Source organism: Lampetra planeri, chromosome 11, assembly GCF_965212315.1.
Source record: "Lampetra planeri chromosome 11, kcLamPlan1.2.h2, whole genome shotgun sequence".
Classification (NCBI taxonomy): Eukaryota; Metazoa; Chordata; class Hyperoartia; order Petromyzontiformes; family Petromyzontidae; genus Lampetra; species Lampetra planeri.
Genome location: NC_136117.1, coordinates 8,847,971 through 8,864,821, shown reverse-complemented (window position 1 = coordinate 8,864,821; position 16,851 = coordinate 8,847,971). Strand labels below are relative to the sequence as shown.

General features: G+C 39.1%; 1 protein-coding gene across 3 annotated transcripts in view; it reads left to right on the top strand.

Moving 5' to 3' along the window:
• LOC144721268 (hyaluronidase-2-like) overlaps positions 1-16,851 on the top strand; it is a 34,026-nt gene that overhangs the window by 12,147 nt on the left and 5,028 nt on the right. Inside the window, exon 2 of one of the 3 annotated variants that reach the window (XM_078598764.1) lies at positions 3,794-3,885. In XM_078598764.1, the coding sequence (XP_078454890.1) occupies positions 3,794-3,885 (92 nt within the window). Of the gene's footprint in view, positions 1-3,680; positions 3,886-16,851 lie in introns of those variants that run through there. The other 2 variants (XM_078598763.1, XM_078598765.1) reach the window with 2 other exon arrangements.

Genomic DNA, 16,851 nt, shown 5'->3' with positions numbered 1-16,851 from the left:
GAATCCACTCTTGCCGTTCTTGTGGTCCGAGCTCTTGGGCTTTGGTGTCCTGCAAGTGCCTTACATGGAGCAACTCTGACCTTGGCACGCCGATAACTCTTTTAGCACCATTTAGCCATCAGGCAATTGGCTTTGAGCACATGTGCTGCTAACGTGTGGGCTGCTGTGACATGCCATGCTCAAGGGGTTTATTTATTGCTTAAGACAGTTGCTGTGATGTACGTAGTCACGATTTGTGGCATTTGCAGTAGAATGGTCTTTGGCTTAATGGCCAAATATTTACACCTCTTACGAACATGATAAATGACACGTGGAATGTACGATTGGGAGATATGATGCCACCTTCATAGTTAATTTTCCTTTGGTTGGAACTGGGTGAATTATTTGTTAAGGTTTTTTTGTTTGGGCAGATGGTTCACGTGCCTCAACAAAGCACTTGCTTTGTAAGTAGCGGAACAGAAGTCGCTGCTACAAACCATTTTCTACACGGGCAATAAAGTAAACAAACTCTGAATCTATTTGCTTCTCTTAGACCCACTAAATGTATCTCTAGCAGTATGCTATGTTATCGCAGTGCGAAAAATGGAAGCTACGTACACATGTAATGTTACCTGTCTTCGCGAAGGCAACTGCTTGGTCTTGCATGTTGGCCAACACCAAGTCATCTATTTTCGGTTTAACTGATCTGTTTCATAAAAAAAGACTCAACCCTCTCAGTTATGCAGGATTTTCTGATTCTATCGGAAAATAACCTCGGGGACACTGGAAACATAGCCTATTATGTATATTCAGGCCCTTGCAGGGGGTTTACAATGTTTTAGATGTCTTAATAAAAACACAAGGAAGAACACTGGGGCAAGACACCTTCATTTGGGGGCCAAGAACACGCTTAGGTTTCAACATAAACAACTACATATGGCTCATGGAGCCAAACGGAGTTCACGAATAGTATGGCAAGAAACGCTATTCTAAACCAAACTAGTAATATTCATTTTACAACATTTTATGAAGTTTATAACAATTTCAATAGTTCCCACTTATTGCGTTCATTGGAGTGTGCTTTGCCAAAGTTATCTGTGTGAAATGGAGTGATACATCTGTACACATCCAGTATATATACGTCTTTGGGTACAACATCAGGAGATGGTGTTGGTGGTATCAACATAAATCTGGGGTCACTGAGCTGTCATTGGACTTCAAAAAGCCATCAGATTTTCTGAGGTGGCGATTTTTTATGAGCAGCAGTCCATATTACCAAGGGCGGTGTTGGTAAATAAGTAACACTTTGCTGATCTTTTGAGTAAGAAAGTGGTCCTGAATTTAATTGGCTTAAAGTCTCATTATAGACCTTAATTGGGCAATTACGTAGATAAACTAAAATACTGCTTGTTCATAATTGTTTTGTGAGTAAAACAGCCTCTTTAAATAAACTGTTCCTAATCGGTGCCATCTAACCAGAGTGACTCATGTATGTCTTGGGTGGTTTTTTTGATACACAAAATGTACTCTTGCGTCATATAACGTAGTTTGAATAAACAACATTTTTATAATATGTGCAGCATGTATATAGTTCACGCATTGTAAGAGTTGGTTATCTGTGCATTCGTTTGTTACGTCATGCAAATGAGGCTTTGTGCATTAAATCCACGAAGAGTAGGCCCTTGTGTATTCACCTGCTAGCCACCTGTGTTATTGTTTTACCAAGCCTCGGGCATATACATTTTATTTCTTAAATTCCAAAAGACGCTGTTTGCCATGGGGAATGGCGCCATGTTATTGTAAGTGTTTCTGCTTGGCAAGGTGTACGTGCGTTGAATAGTCAGTGGAGCGAGAGAGAAAGGACACGACATAAGTTTATTTGAATGAATTGAAAGGGCCGTATAATTGAATTTATATATCAGTGACCATTTGCTACATGTTATCATAGGCCTATCGTACTTCAAAACAGATGGGTTCTCTGTTTCACGTTTATGTAAGCGTATACTTGTTAGTGTGTTCATTCACAAATACCATATATACCAAGTCGTGTTGGGAAGGGAATACATATCTGCATTCAATATTGCATGAACCAGTGCTGCTTGCTATTACAATATGCGAAGAAAACGCGCCCAAGAAGTGTGTTTTGTCACGAAATAAACCAACCAGGTTGACATAGTTACTTTCCAGCCAAATTTTCCAGGTTTCATATTCCAGCAGTTATACAGAGCAATGGAACGTTGCTATAGAAATCCCATTATTCCACGTTTACGCCCTTTTACTCCAGGCCAATAAAAGGTTTAGCACACCAATGAAACGTCATTTTTTCTTCGTGTGTCCCCACACTGTAAACGTATGTGTAACGATCAGTGAGCCTATAGGAATTGCTTTTCGTCACATGGATGTGTCATGTTCACAAAGATGCAAGCAGCGGACATTGGTACAAGAAGTAAAGTAAACGGATGTGCGTGTTACTTCTGTATTTTATGCTCTTATCAGAGCTAAACGTTTATGACTGCAAATGTGCTTCATAAAAATAATGGCGAATGTAATGACTTGCGGATTGATTAGGTGTTGCTATTTCACGGCATTTGTACAAATGTGACCAGGGTGTAGTGCGCACATATACGCAATGTAAATTCATCAAATTATTGTATTATGTTGGAATGTGATGTGTGTTATCGAGTTACCGTATATTGTTGTGAGATTGCATTTGAGGCCGTTCAAAACGATTTGAACGCCATACAATGTGTGCTATTAATTTGCTTTCCCATTCTAGAAATAGTTTATTTATGTTTATTTATGATTAGAGCATTGTGTGTACTTAACAATGTTTATCAGCACCATATGCTTACCAATATAGCTGTCACCAATATATTAATGTTTTTAAAATACCTTTTCTAGCCTTATCATGATGCAATCATTGTGTTTGTGTACTGCGCTATAAGCCTGGCAAACCGAGTTTGATTCCCAGCCATGGCCACTTGATGTCCGAGTGACATCTGAACCAGCGTGAAGTATACAGTTAAACAAGACTCATGGCCAAAAATGTGTGAGATGGTTATCATCCAGCAGTGGATTAACACACATATGTAAATTATTATAATTCAAAATCATACTCTTAGGTTTTTTCGGTAAAGTCACGTAGGTGACGGAGACGTGTGTTGCCTCCGAAACGTCGTGATTTTTTATTTTATTTCTATTATTATTTCTATTATTTTTATAATTTATTTTTTACCTACGTGACTTTACCGGAAAAAACCTAAGAGTATGAATCCTTGCAGTCACGAAAGCTTCAAATCTAGAATTCAAAATCATATTTAATAATTTATGCTGACTTATCCAGCAGTGGATTAACACACAGATGTAAATGATTATAATTCTAAATCATATTTAATAATTTATTCTGACTTACTATTGGATGCACGTATGTTGAGATTATTAATAGAATGCAATCCATGAATCATTACATGCCTATGAATACATTTTGAAATGCATGTTATGTGGAACTAAAAAGTAGATGGACAAAGGTCAATTATTTATTTGCCATATGTTTGTGTAACTTTCCAAAAAAAATTCGTTTTAAATTAATATAATCGTCAAATCAGACACGGAAGTGTTTGTTTTCAACCACTGTGTGCTAAAGAATTAACATAAATACCCGCCACTTATTTGGGTGTGTCCACCAATAGAAACTGCCTGCAGGCTACCGATAGACCCTTGTTATACTTCCCCCTGTCCATGAGCAGTGCCATTCTTGCGTGCGTTGTTCCTCAAGCACATCCGTATGTCCCTCCTCTTCCTTTATACCGAACAGAATTCTCAGCAGTCGACTGGAAAGGAAAAGGGCGTGAATCTCGCAGTCTCCATCTGTGCCTCATTAAAACAGTGCAACAGAATAATGTTACCGTGAGTACAGTGTTTCAAATCGTTTTTCCAATATCACACATTTAACATGCATTTCAATGTATCACACACTTTGTTTAATTTGCATTAATACACGCTAGCATTTTTTTATTACGCGTATATTCACGTCTCTTTACGTTGTATAATTCGCGTTACAATCGTTAAATATATTCCCTAAAGCAACACAACTCTGGGCAATATAAACTACATTGACTATATGTAATGGTAAGGCTAGTAAATTTCAATATTAATGTATTACTGCCTTTATAAAGGGAACATTTAAATGATTAATATAGAACCTTTGCATAGACTGTGCGAGTCCAAAAATGAAGGGCTTTCGAGTCCCAGTTGTCACGCTTCGACAAAAATTATTGTGTCGTATTTAATATCAGTGCCTGCACTCGGTATTCTACATAATTTCATTAGTATCCCCACCAAATGCCCCTTGTCATTACAACAGCTGATTTCCTTCCACCGAGTCACTGGTGGTTTGAATCTCCCCACGGTGAGTCACTCACATGTGTGGGTAAACTGTACCCCTTGGCTGAGCCCTGGGGACCAGTAGCCTTCTCAGGGTTTTTGCATGGTTAGATCACACGCATCTGACCTCATGCCGCTTCCTAATGGGTGGAGGAAATGAGGGGTCCGTTAACCTAGGAAGCCATGTGAGATGGGGGACACTTCAAATTGTCGTCCGTTTCATACAGTGGATCCTTTATCTTTTTTTAACAAAAAATGCCCTTTTGTTGGTCACTGGTTCAAAGGGTGCTTTACATTTTTACTTTGAATCTGTGCAATGCAAAGCGAAGTGTATTGTTTGAGAAGTAATTTTTTTTTTACTATTTAAAATGCTTGACTATGAATTGCAGAATTTTAACACGTAGGCTTTCGCGACCAATATTGTTCATAATCAACGATTTTTGGGTTTAGATCGCGTTATTTATAAATGTGTCGTAACCCTCCACCACCCGACACGGCCAATCAGTAAAAAACGTGTCACGTTGACAAAAGACAAATAGTTCACTGCTTTAGCCCACCGGTGTGTTGAAGCGTGAAACCACAACATTTACAATTTGAGTACGACGTTTCGCTGGTAATTGCATCCAGCATCATCGGGCAATTCGCCAGAATGGTGAGGCTCTGCTGTGTCTCCCGTTCTTATATAGAGCAGCAGCAGGGTGACGTCATCATTAACTCATTAACTCATCAGGTGCAAAGATTTGAGGGGGGGGTTATTGTAATTATATACTTGATTAGTAATAAGGCTATTGTTACGATGCGAGTTGTAGATTAGTAATCATTTGGAATGTGTTCTATTGTGATTATGCTACATTAATAATCAGTTAGTGCTTGTTTCCCTTATAAGGAATTGTAATGCATCTTATTTAATAATACGCTTCCAGGCCGCACTAAGCCTGTAGCTGTCTGAGCGATTAAAGTTATTTCTGTTTCTCTCAATCTCAATGGATTCTCTAATTAGTCTTTGCCAGTAGTAACTAGTTTTACACAACACTTCAACGTTGTCAAAATCAATTGAGTGTCCCTGTTGGAAAGCATGTTCTGCCACTGCCGACAGTTGTGTTTGCGATAGTTTAATATTTCTCTGGTGTTCTTTTAGTCTTACACTAACGTTACGCCCTGTCTGTCCAATATAGCATCTGCCACATACACAATTAATCCAATATATACACCTTCTGTTGATAATTTAGACAGGGCGTAACGTTAGTGTAAGACTAAAAGAACACCAGAGAAATATTAAACTATCGCAAACACAACTGTCGGCAGTGGCAGAACATGCTTGCCAACAGGGACACTCAATTGATTTTGACAACGTTGAAGTGTTGTGTAAAACTAGTTACTACTGGCAAAGACTAATTAGAGAATCCATTGAGATTGAGAGAAACAGAAATAACTTTAATCGCTCAGACAGCTACAGGCTTAGTGCGGCCTGGAAGCGTATTATTAAATAAGATGCATTACAATTCCTTATAAGGGAAACAAGCACTAACTGATTATTAATGTAGCATAATCACAATAGAACACATTCCAAATGATTACTAATCTACAACTCGCATCGTAACAATAGCCTTATTACTAATCAAGTATATAATTACAATAACCCCCCCTCAAATCTTTGCACCTGATGAGTTAATGAGTTAATGATGACGTCACCCTGCTGCTGCTCTATATAAGAACGGGAGACACAGCAGAGCCTCACCATTCTGGCGAATTGCCCGATGATGCTGGATGCAATTACCAGCGAAACGTCGTACTCAAATTGTAAATGTTGTGGTTTCACGCTTGAACACACCGGTGGGCTAAAGCAGTGAACTATTTGTCTTTTGTCAACGTGACACTTTTTTACTGATTGGCCGTGTCGGGTGGTGGAGGGTTACGACACATTTATAAATAACGCGATCTAAACCCAAAAATCGTTGATTATTGCAGAATTTTGTCGTCATTTATTTTAATCCAAACCGTTAATCCCATGTGCATTTTAATTACGGTCAAATAGTTTTTATAAGTAAATGGTGTGCATGCTGTTTGATACAGTTAGACGCTATGCCAAGACTCATGTAAACAAAATACACTTCTATTTGATCAAAATAGAAATAAAAATGAGAGCACCCTGCTCTGGAGGCATATGGTTTTAATTATTGTTGTTTTAATAAACAAGACCACATGTTATTTTAATGTTGCAAGGACCACCATAGGATGATGGGATTTCAACAAAATACCTAGAGATGCAAGGAAATGAATGTCAGCTTTTTAAAGAATAAATGTGCCATTATATGCACAATAAATATTTTTTTTTTATGTTTCTCATCATTTACAAAATTACTTGGAGAAATATGAGCAGCCACTGATAGGATTTCAAAGGCTTATCTGCATACAATTAAGAGGAAAACTAAATTACGTGTTGTTGCATAAATAGTAAAGAGCAGCCTCGCAACGACTTGCTCATGCCACTGGTGGTGGAAGGGCCTCTAAAAAACCCCTCGAGAGGATATTTGGCCTACTTTTCTGTACTGGCCAGATGTCTTGGAAGAGGTGGGCGTACCCACAATGTATCCCACCACAAGACGACTTGCCAATTGACTCATTGTGGTGTTCGCATTTATAATATTGGATGGACAGAGTTGGGCTGACTCTAGAAACTTGCTCGTTAATTCAACTGCCATTTCAGGAGATTGTACCGGTGACCTCTTAATTCCAAGTTCAGTGTGCTAACTATTACGCCATTGCAGGATTCCTGCATAGGGGCAATGTATAAAATGTTTCTATTAATTTAGATGTCTGGAATTATAGAAAATATGGGATCTAGTGTCAGTTGAGTCATAGTTGGGGTTGTCACCATTTCTGCATGAATTGTTGTACTTCGTAGTTGCATATTTTGATAAATACATGTTTGGAGCAACTGTGTGAATCCAAGGTGTTAACTTGTGCTTGCATATAGCAGTGTTTTATGAAATGGCTATGTTTTTTTTCGGCAGAGTTTTAAAAGTGAACAGCTTTTGTTGTAAACGGGAATTGATTCAAAATGTAATTTATACATCAAGGTTATGAAACCATGGCAAGTAAATTGTACATGCTGCATTCTATTTATGTGCGGTACTAAGAACCCAGTCGCCTGCTTTGAATTCCCAGCCACACAGTGAGTGATATCTGAATGAGTGCTGGGTTCACCACCATCACCAACCTGTACTGACCAGCATAGTGAGGTATGGTCAAACAAACCCGATGTCCAAAAGGAATGGAGAGGCCTACATCTAATGGTGGCTTGTATACAAATATAAAAAAAGACATAAATCAACTTATATTGTAAAGAGTAAAGACACATTGAATGGGAACCAATGTAAACCTTTTCTACGCAGTTCAGTTAGCATGCCACTGCATAGTGGGGTGCCACTGTTAAATAATTATCAGTAGCATATGCTTCCAATTAGTTCATTTGCCCTAGTTTTGGTTTATATTTTTGTGATAGTTTCATGATTTTTCAATGGCTCATTTAGGAATTGTACCAAAGACAACTCCATTGTCTACGTAATTCTAAGACGGCCTGCTGTGTGATGGTTAAGTTCGCCAAATGTAATACATAGCCATTCAAGCGCAGTCCGAGCTGCATACTTGAGATCAATGAAATTATTTCAATTGGGCTATCAGTGCGCCAACATATAGAGATGATTGTGCCTCATTAAGCTTTGTTATCAGAGTTTCTTGGCAGTAAAAAAACTAATTAAATGTTGCATAACTTAACAGAAGTCTTATTCATAGTGGAATTACGTGGTTTTGAACCTTACAATTTGTCTGACGGTGCTGACATTTTACCATATTGATTTAAAAATCAATCCTCGGTTACATAAACTCCAGTGCAATCATCTGCTGAGATGGGGATTAATGATGTGTCATTTGTCAATGGAGTGCAATTGCTGTAACAGTGTTGGCACTGAATAATATACTATAATAAGCCAAGAACGTGTGTGTCCCACACGTGACGTCACTCATGAGGCCTACCCCCCACGTGACGTCACTCCACATGAGACCCACCCCCGCCTCATTAATATTTATGAGTGGGTGGATTTTTACACTAGCGCAGAGGAAGGTCGAGCTGAATTAAATAATTTATTAGGCAAAGTCGCTTCAAATATGACGTTTCTTTACAGAAAGTGACGGTGAAAAATAAATGTAAGCAGCACATCGCTACATCCGTGCGTGACGTCACTGCAAAAGAGTCCCCCCCCCCCCTTCATTAATATCCATACCTGCGTGGAAATTTATACGAACGCACAAGGTCGTGAACTCCACATGCTGCACCCCTCCACAATAACCATGTGACTTTACCGAAAGAACCAAGAATATTAATCCCTGCAGTCACGAAAGCTTTAAATCAATATATGTATACACTTATACTCTTTGGTTCTTTCGGTAAAGTTATGTACGTGATTTTACCGAATGAACCAAAGAGTATGAATTTCTGCAGTCACGAAAGCTTCAAATCAATATATACACTTATATATTATATATATCGTACATTTTGCTCTTTGCAGAACTCATGGGTAATTTGTGTCTCTTGGTCTGTTACAGGTTGGCTACCTCTGAACTAGTCTATGGGTACTTATACCTAACTTTTTTTCCCATGCATTGCCATGCTTTCATAAACCAACACTCAAAATATAGTGGGGAAATTCAATTTGTCAAAATATGTTCAAGAATGCAATGGTATGGCAAGCTTTAACATTTGCATGTTTGTATGTATGTGGAACTTCTTTTGCACCGTACGTAGCCAACCGTGCTCAGTGGGGAGGTATGGGGGAAAGGGCAACAAACTAAACACAAAAAGCAGTTATAAAGAAATTAGTAAAAAAAACCCCATAAATTGTACATGTATGAAGATCCCTCTAAAGAGACGATACAATACTGCGGTTATCAGTTATTACTGCGGATGTATTAACCGTAAAAAATGCGCTGTTTGCTTCTCAGTGGATGTTAAAGATCCGCCGATGTCATTCGAAATGAGTAGGCCATTGTGTGCCAAGGTCATGGTCTAAATTTACCATTTTTCAAAAATTGCCCACATGACAAAATTGACATTACACATAGCAACATCACTCTTCCCGTGGAACTACAGCAGAATGTGAAACATCACCTTCATGATAGCCTTGGACTTTTGGCATGGCGCGAATACCAGACATACTAAAATTATTATAAATTTTCATGCTCATCAATACACATTCACGTATTACTCCAAAACACTGCGGGTGACTGCAGCCAAATGCGAGCGAGGTTTTTTTAATTCAAGCAAAAGAGCCATATCCAAATGGTGAATGAACAAGCAATGTGCTTCTGGCGTGTGAAACATTTCCCACACCACTATGTCAGGCAGTGAATAGTGTTGTGAGTTCATGTGGAGTCATTGTAGGGTTAGCCCTGACAGTAACTTCAATTAATCCTCAGCTGCTTACACTTTAGGTGTTTGGCAGGATGGGGTTGACGTAAGCATGAGCTGCGGTTTAAGATGCGTTAAAACGGCCAGCATCTGTTGCGTATCTCAGCTTTTGCTGTGCCTGTTGAGTAGCATGTGTGTCCTTCGCATTACCTAGTCCTGCTAAAAGCCCACACAGCAGTGGGTATTGCTAAAGAACAGGGTATTTTTGTTTTTTTCGGTAAAGTCACGTGGTAAAAAATAAAATTAATTAAAATGAAAACAACTAAATTAAATCACGACGTTGCAGAAGCAACACAAGCCTCCGTCTTCAGGTGGAACCGCCACAGCAAAATTACTGTAGTGAATAAATAGTAATTTTGCTGTGGTGGTTCCACCTGAAGACGGAGGCTTGTGTTGCTTCCGAAACGTCGTGATTTAATTTAGTTGTTTTCATTTTAATTTATTTTATTTTTTACCTACATGACCTTACCGAAAAAAACAAAAAGTATGGATCCTTGCAGTCACGAAAACTTCAAATCTAGAACAGGGTATTCCTGGGTATTGCTAAAAGTACTGGCGCACATTGCAGATGTGCAAAATACTAAGCTATCTAAGCAGGGACTGGTACTATTGGTGCTCTCTGCTGAACCCCTGTTCACAAAGTCGCTTGAACAGAGCAGCAGTAGTCGAGGGTTTTGCTTCTTGGAATTAAGTACTCGATGCACAAGTGACAAATTAGACGTCAAAGTGGTCAGCTGATGAATACAAATAAATGACTTTATGTTGTTTACTCCATTTGACCTGAAAATCTGGAATTCATTGATTAAAGGAAACATTACCAAATCACTTACAGTGCATATCAGTTTAGGCCCAAATGACTTGGCAGTCTTTAGTTTCAAAGTACAATACCAATCGTGTGGTTTGCGTTACTTCTGATATGATAAAATACACATGTTTGAAAATTATTATCCGTGTATATGATGTTCTGTTTCAATAGAGAATTGCTATATTGTAGAACACTTCCCACTTTTAAAAAAAAAGCGATGATAACGTTCACTTTCCAAAAAGTAAAACATGGACCTTCGTGCTTCTTTGTCTACTTTTCAGCTATCGTTCATTCGTGACCATGTTTATAATCTATACATCCTCGCTGGTAACATACACTGTTCAACAAAACGTTCTTGTTTTGGCACTTTGGAATGTTGCCTTTTATTATTAAGTTCAGTCTTCCCAAAGTACTTCAATCTGCTCTCACCCACCTCTTTCTTTCATCTTGAGTCCTGATCTGACTTCAATGACTGCCCCGGATGTACCGCTCCTGTGTTTTCCAGGTGTCCCTCCTACAGGTATCTCAAAGTTGTTTAGCGAACTTGCTGTGGATCATTTCATTTTTAAGAAAACATAGTCGAACAAAATTACATTTAAATACAATTGATAACCATACATTAATTATAGATTTGAAGCTTTCGTGACTGCAAGGATTCATACTCTTAGGTTTATTTGGTAAAGTCACTTAGGGTGAACAAAACTCTATCCCACACAGGTGAACCAGATGGAGATTTGTCTGTATTATGCTGTACCGCCTTATGTTAAGCCATGGTTACGACACCTTGACGTACACGGGAAGGGAGTTTCACAACACTTGTGTAATCCAACAACACTCATCTCCACAGTGCATGATTACCGGCGTGCATAGCCACCAACACCCAGCTTCCCCTCGCCCCCAATGTATACATCTTATATAATGAGATGCACGGTGTGCTTGTGTGCTCATCTTAAAGGGACTGTTCACATTTTTGCAGTATTTCTAACGCCGACCTTTGACTCATCATTTTTCTGGTATTAAATGCAAACTGCAATGCACCCCATTCATGGTAGTTATGTTTGTGGTGATGTACAAGTCTAGGCAGCTTGAATCGTTGTTTATTTAATTAACTGGAAAACACAATTTTAGTTGTACGCTTCATTTAATGTTCTTTTTGACAGGTAGTCATTCGGAAAAATGTAACTGTATTATTATGCTGACAATACATGCATCGAAAAATGTGTTTGGGAATTATAGGTATTTTTTTCAATATCGCAGGTTGCACCCTCATAGAACGGAATGTGAAAAATGCCGATTTATCTCAGTGGGCGCTCAAGCCCATGGGTTATCGCTTCGCTTAACCCCAGTTCACACATTTGCTTGAACAAAATGCATGTTAATCTGGCTAAAAATGTGTTATTCTAAATATTTTAGTTACTGTATTCTCCATTTCCACTCTTTTACACTGTGCAGTTCCGCATGGCGTCCTCTGGTCTAACACCACTTGAGACTCGGCTCAAAAGAAAGCTGTCTCTGGTGTGGACCAATCCGTTTCAAGGACAATGCATATTTTATCAGTGTGTTTTTTGTTTGCATTCTGACCAAAAGTATTGTGGTTAATGCAGACATGATTCCTTGTAAAGATTTCAGTTTGGTGTTGTGACATCTTAACACCTGTTTTGTTGCCAGAAAAGAGGGGAAAACCTATTCTCTGGTCTCATTTATAACGTAAAGAATGCATATTCTTCACGTGCATGTGTGCAGTAATTTTTGTCAATGTATCTTGCTGGTCGAGGGCCCCTTCCCGAAATCATCATAAGGGTGGTGGGGTTTATTTGACCGCACACCATCGCTCTGGTCAGCGGTGGGAACGTAGATGTTGAAGATTGGTACAACTCAACAATGAATGTTCCTCTACTGCCCTCTGCTGACAACATAGCCCCGCAGCAACCTCCAGCAACCTCTGACTTAATGTGGTTGCCCATAGAAGCACTATCCAGGCTCGTGTACCCTGCTTTAGCTTCTGAGATGTGAAGAGTCTGGGCGGCATTGTGGTGATTTGGTCATTGGCACACATTATGCAAAGCTGGTTAAATCGTATTCCATTGTCACATTATTATTGCCAGCTTGTGTTTCAGTGGATGCTTAATTTCTGTCCCCAGGCATGCATGTAAGTGTATGTGTAGCAACTGAACTGTACCTACCGGTTTTTCAAAGTCCAAGTTTGTTGTTCATAACATGTGCTCACTCGCTTAATAAGTAATATTTAAAACTACTTTTTTTTAAACACGCTTTTATGAAATGTGCTAGTAATGGAAGAACTCCACGATTCCAGGAAGTGGCCCCAAAACTTGCCATAACGTAAGGGGCCGTGGGCAATTAGACCCAAGCCTAAACATAACATACAAAAAATAATGTTTAAAAATGTACATTTTTTTATGTTTCATGATAGAATATAGTATTGTCATCAGTATGACATAAGTATACCAAGTTTGCAGTCGATACCACATTGGGAATTGGGTTAAAATTGAGTTACAAGATTTGAGGATACAACGACAACAACAACAGTGAGTTAAATACAAGCGTATAAAAAAGTATATGTTTAAACAGAATGTTGTAATTCCTCGTGTAAATACATAGAGATTTCAATATAGTATTTGTATTAATTTCAATATAGTATTTGAATGCAGTATTTGTCTTGACAAAAAAAAATCTGAATTGGTTTTGACATACAGAGCCTTATTAACAGTCGGATCTGTTAAACAATTGTGGTGAGGTTGGTAGATGTTTTAGCAAAGAGTGCACGTTCCCAACCATAACATCTGATTCCCAACCATAACATCTGGTTCCCAACCATAACATCTGGCTAGGGTGTGCGAGTGATTACACTACACTTGGAAGGATGGCGATCGTGTTCAAGGTTTTGGATTTTTGTTTTTTAAATGGCTGGATTGCAGGTGGCTCCAACTTGAACACTTTCCACCTGTTTACAATCAGCAGAAAGCGTATTTAATGTCTGCTAAGTTGTAGGAGTCGATGGCATTAAACTGCACCTCGGTGGCTTTTATACATTTAAAGTAGCGTGGTGAGCAGACTTCTCCGTGCAATGTAATCGTTTTTCATGTAACTTTTTTTTTACTTGGCTCTACAATATAACTAAGACAAAGCACATGCCTCAAGAATTTTTGCACAGTGCACCTCTTTATTGTGCATGAAAAACCTGACTGTTCCTTCGAGTGAAATAATTCTTAGCGTTAATACGCAAAAAAATGTTCCTTTTCACTGCTTAAGTATGAATGAGTGCATTACTTTAGGGGATTTTGCCAGTATGAATACTATACAGTGTATTTGGATTATTTCCAAGATATTTGGTTATTACTGAAATATCTTGAGCTCAATCAAATGAAAAGGTCATGCTATACAAACTGGTTACTACATTGAGTTATGAACTCGGCCACATGAGTTCGATTTCCAGCCACGGTTGATGTTGGTAGCGAGTGATACATGACCCAGTCTTGATTCCCCCTCCTTCACCAACACTGCACTGACTAGTGCGGTGAAGTGTAACTTAACAACCCCCACCACTGACCACGGTGTGCGGGGTGCCATCCAGCAGTGGATTGACAAACGAGCTGCAAGTTTTATATATACCGTATAGAAAATGTTGGAGGTTAGATTAATGGTTTGCTACTGGCTTCAGGAATCGTATGTTCGGATCCAACCTTGGCTGCATGCTACTCTCGTGCGGGGAAACGTGCTGGTTTTATATTCTTAGGTTTTTTCGGTAAAGTCACGTAGGTAAAAACATTAAAAAGTAAAATAAAATAAAAATAAAAATCACGACGTTTCGGAGGCAACACAAGCTTCCGTCTTCAGGTGGTACCGTCGTGATTTTTATTTTTATTTTTATTTTATTTTACTTTTTAATGTTTTTACCTACGTGACTTTACCGAAAAAACCTAAGAATATGAATCATTGCAGTCACGAAAGCTTCAAATCTAGAATTAAGTACTGGTTTTACTTTCACGATACGTTTCCACTACCACCATGAATGAGACTTGGCGGCCCAGGAACAGTCCTGTTATGTCCGGATTGGCAACACGGCGCAGGTCCGTTTGATTGACCCCCCTGCACCCTTTGCTGATGCTCAGGAAGCGATCTTAACCATTTTCACTATCTGCCTCGGTTATATTCGGATATCCCAAGATAACACGCATTGTTTTATTTTAGCCGTATTTTTACCCAAAGGTTAGTCTAAGCGTGGGACACCATTGATATGTGTATCCTGCGTCCATGTTGGCTCTGTATACTCATGATTGGCTTCGAGGTAAGTGCAAGTGAACGTGTTCGGTATCTTGTGAAGGTTCTCTCCTGGTGGACCTGCTTACCCAAGCATACTTTGTGTCAGTTGGCCCAGTAGCACTATCATAGGGCAGAAAGCCTGCTTCAAAAACCAACCCGGCATGGATTTCTAGCGGTCATGGATACATAAGCATACTTATCACAAGGGGATTTTAACATGACATGTATATGTTCAGCCCGGATTGGATGAAGGCCTCGCCATACCTTGGGATATTTGTTCATTCCTTACCACAGTGGTCAGTGAAAATTGTTGGAGTGCAGAACAGCAATGGATGTTACTGCACTGCCCCCTAATGCTCAGTGTCTATTACACCTGCTTACTTATCACCCATCCAAGCTCTGTCCAGGCTCTAGCCTACTTATATTTGGGTTATTTACGAGATCGCTAGCATTGCGGGTTGTTTAACACAAATGCCAGATCCGTTGCTTTTTATTTGTGGCTGTTATCATACAATGCAGCATTATGAACGACTGTGATCAGTAAGCGGTGGTCATACGGCTGTGATACACGGTGCAGATATGTTACAGCCACCCAGGCCCAGTCGTGTTGGTTTGAAGGCGCCAGGAAATGGGAAGGGTGGCTGTCAGGGATGTTAGCAGTCTGCAAACCCGTAGGTTTTCCTGTTGACAACGTCTTGTTAATTTTTCTCCATTGCCAGCTATAAAAGATGTTTCCTATATTGTAGCAGATTGTTCCAATAGATAGTGTCATTTTTAGATAACTGATACGTTGTGTCTTTCATGATTTATAGACTGTGTTCCGTTTTCAATTGTGTTTTCTATCAGTGGGGGAAGGTTTTTTCTTTTCCTGGTGATGTGCAATAGAGGACACGATGCAACGTAAAACATCAACGCAGCGATGGTGAATCGTCTTGAAACATTAGAAATGTGCATTTTCTGTATTCGTAGTTCATTGGGTTAAGTGTTGTTTCAACGCACCACACTTGGCGTTCAAAGCTATTGAGTGCCACGGGTATTTACATCTTTTGAGTAACTGCTTCTATTGTCAAGATTTGTGAGTGAATATCAAACATATGGGCACTCTTAACACACGTTTGTTAGCTAAGCAATGTTTTAAACCACAAATAAAGAACAAGTACTTTCAATTCCTAAAAAAAAATGCTTCACTTTAAAATATTAATGCGTGCCTAGGTTTCCTGTCGGTGGAAAAAGGCCGACATCGGTAAGGTTTCTGATCATTGTGGTACGGTGATTCAGCAGAATAAAAAATAATGTGCACACTGTTTATAATACGCGAGATTGACAGATCTAATTAGTTTTTCACTTGTAACCAGAAGATACAGCCCTGCATGCTGCCTTAAATTTTCAGTGCTGATATTTTAAGTAGCAACATTTTAATACATAGGACATGTATATAATACATTGGGATGCTTTTAAAATACACTATCTATACCATATATATATAAATGACGTCCTCTTTATTAATTATGATAATTTACTGCCCTTTGCCAATTCACTGCTAGATTAAGTCACCCCCCTCCCCCATTTTCAAGTGTAAATAAAATGTGATATTCTTATTTGTGTAATACAGATGGGTGATTCTCAGCCTACTAAGTTACATAGAGCTTATGTTTATCTTGCTTTCAAAAACATATGCAGACTAAACAAAGATAAAGATCCGCCGTATATACTGAACAGACTATCCGCCGTATATACTGAACAAAGTGCTGTTTGTGAGCATCTATGAAGGGTAGCGTGGTGCACGAGATGGTGGTGTGGTGAACATGAAGCCTGGCTGCCTCTTTCTGCCCAGTCCTGCACTGGGTATACAATTAAGATTGAGTCAAGCTTAGGGAGGCCCAGGACCGGTTTGGATTACACTACTGATGTTAGCCATCGCTGGGAATCGAACTGT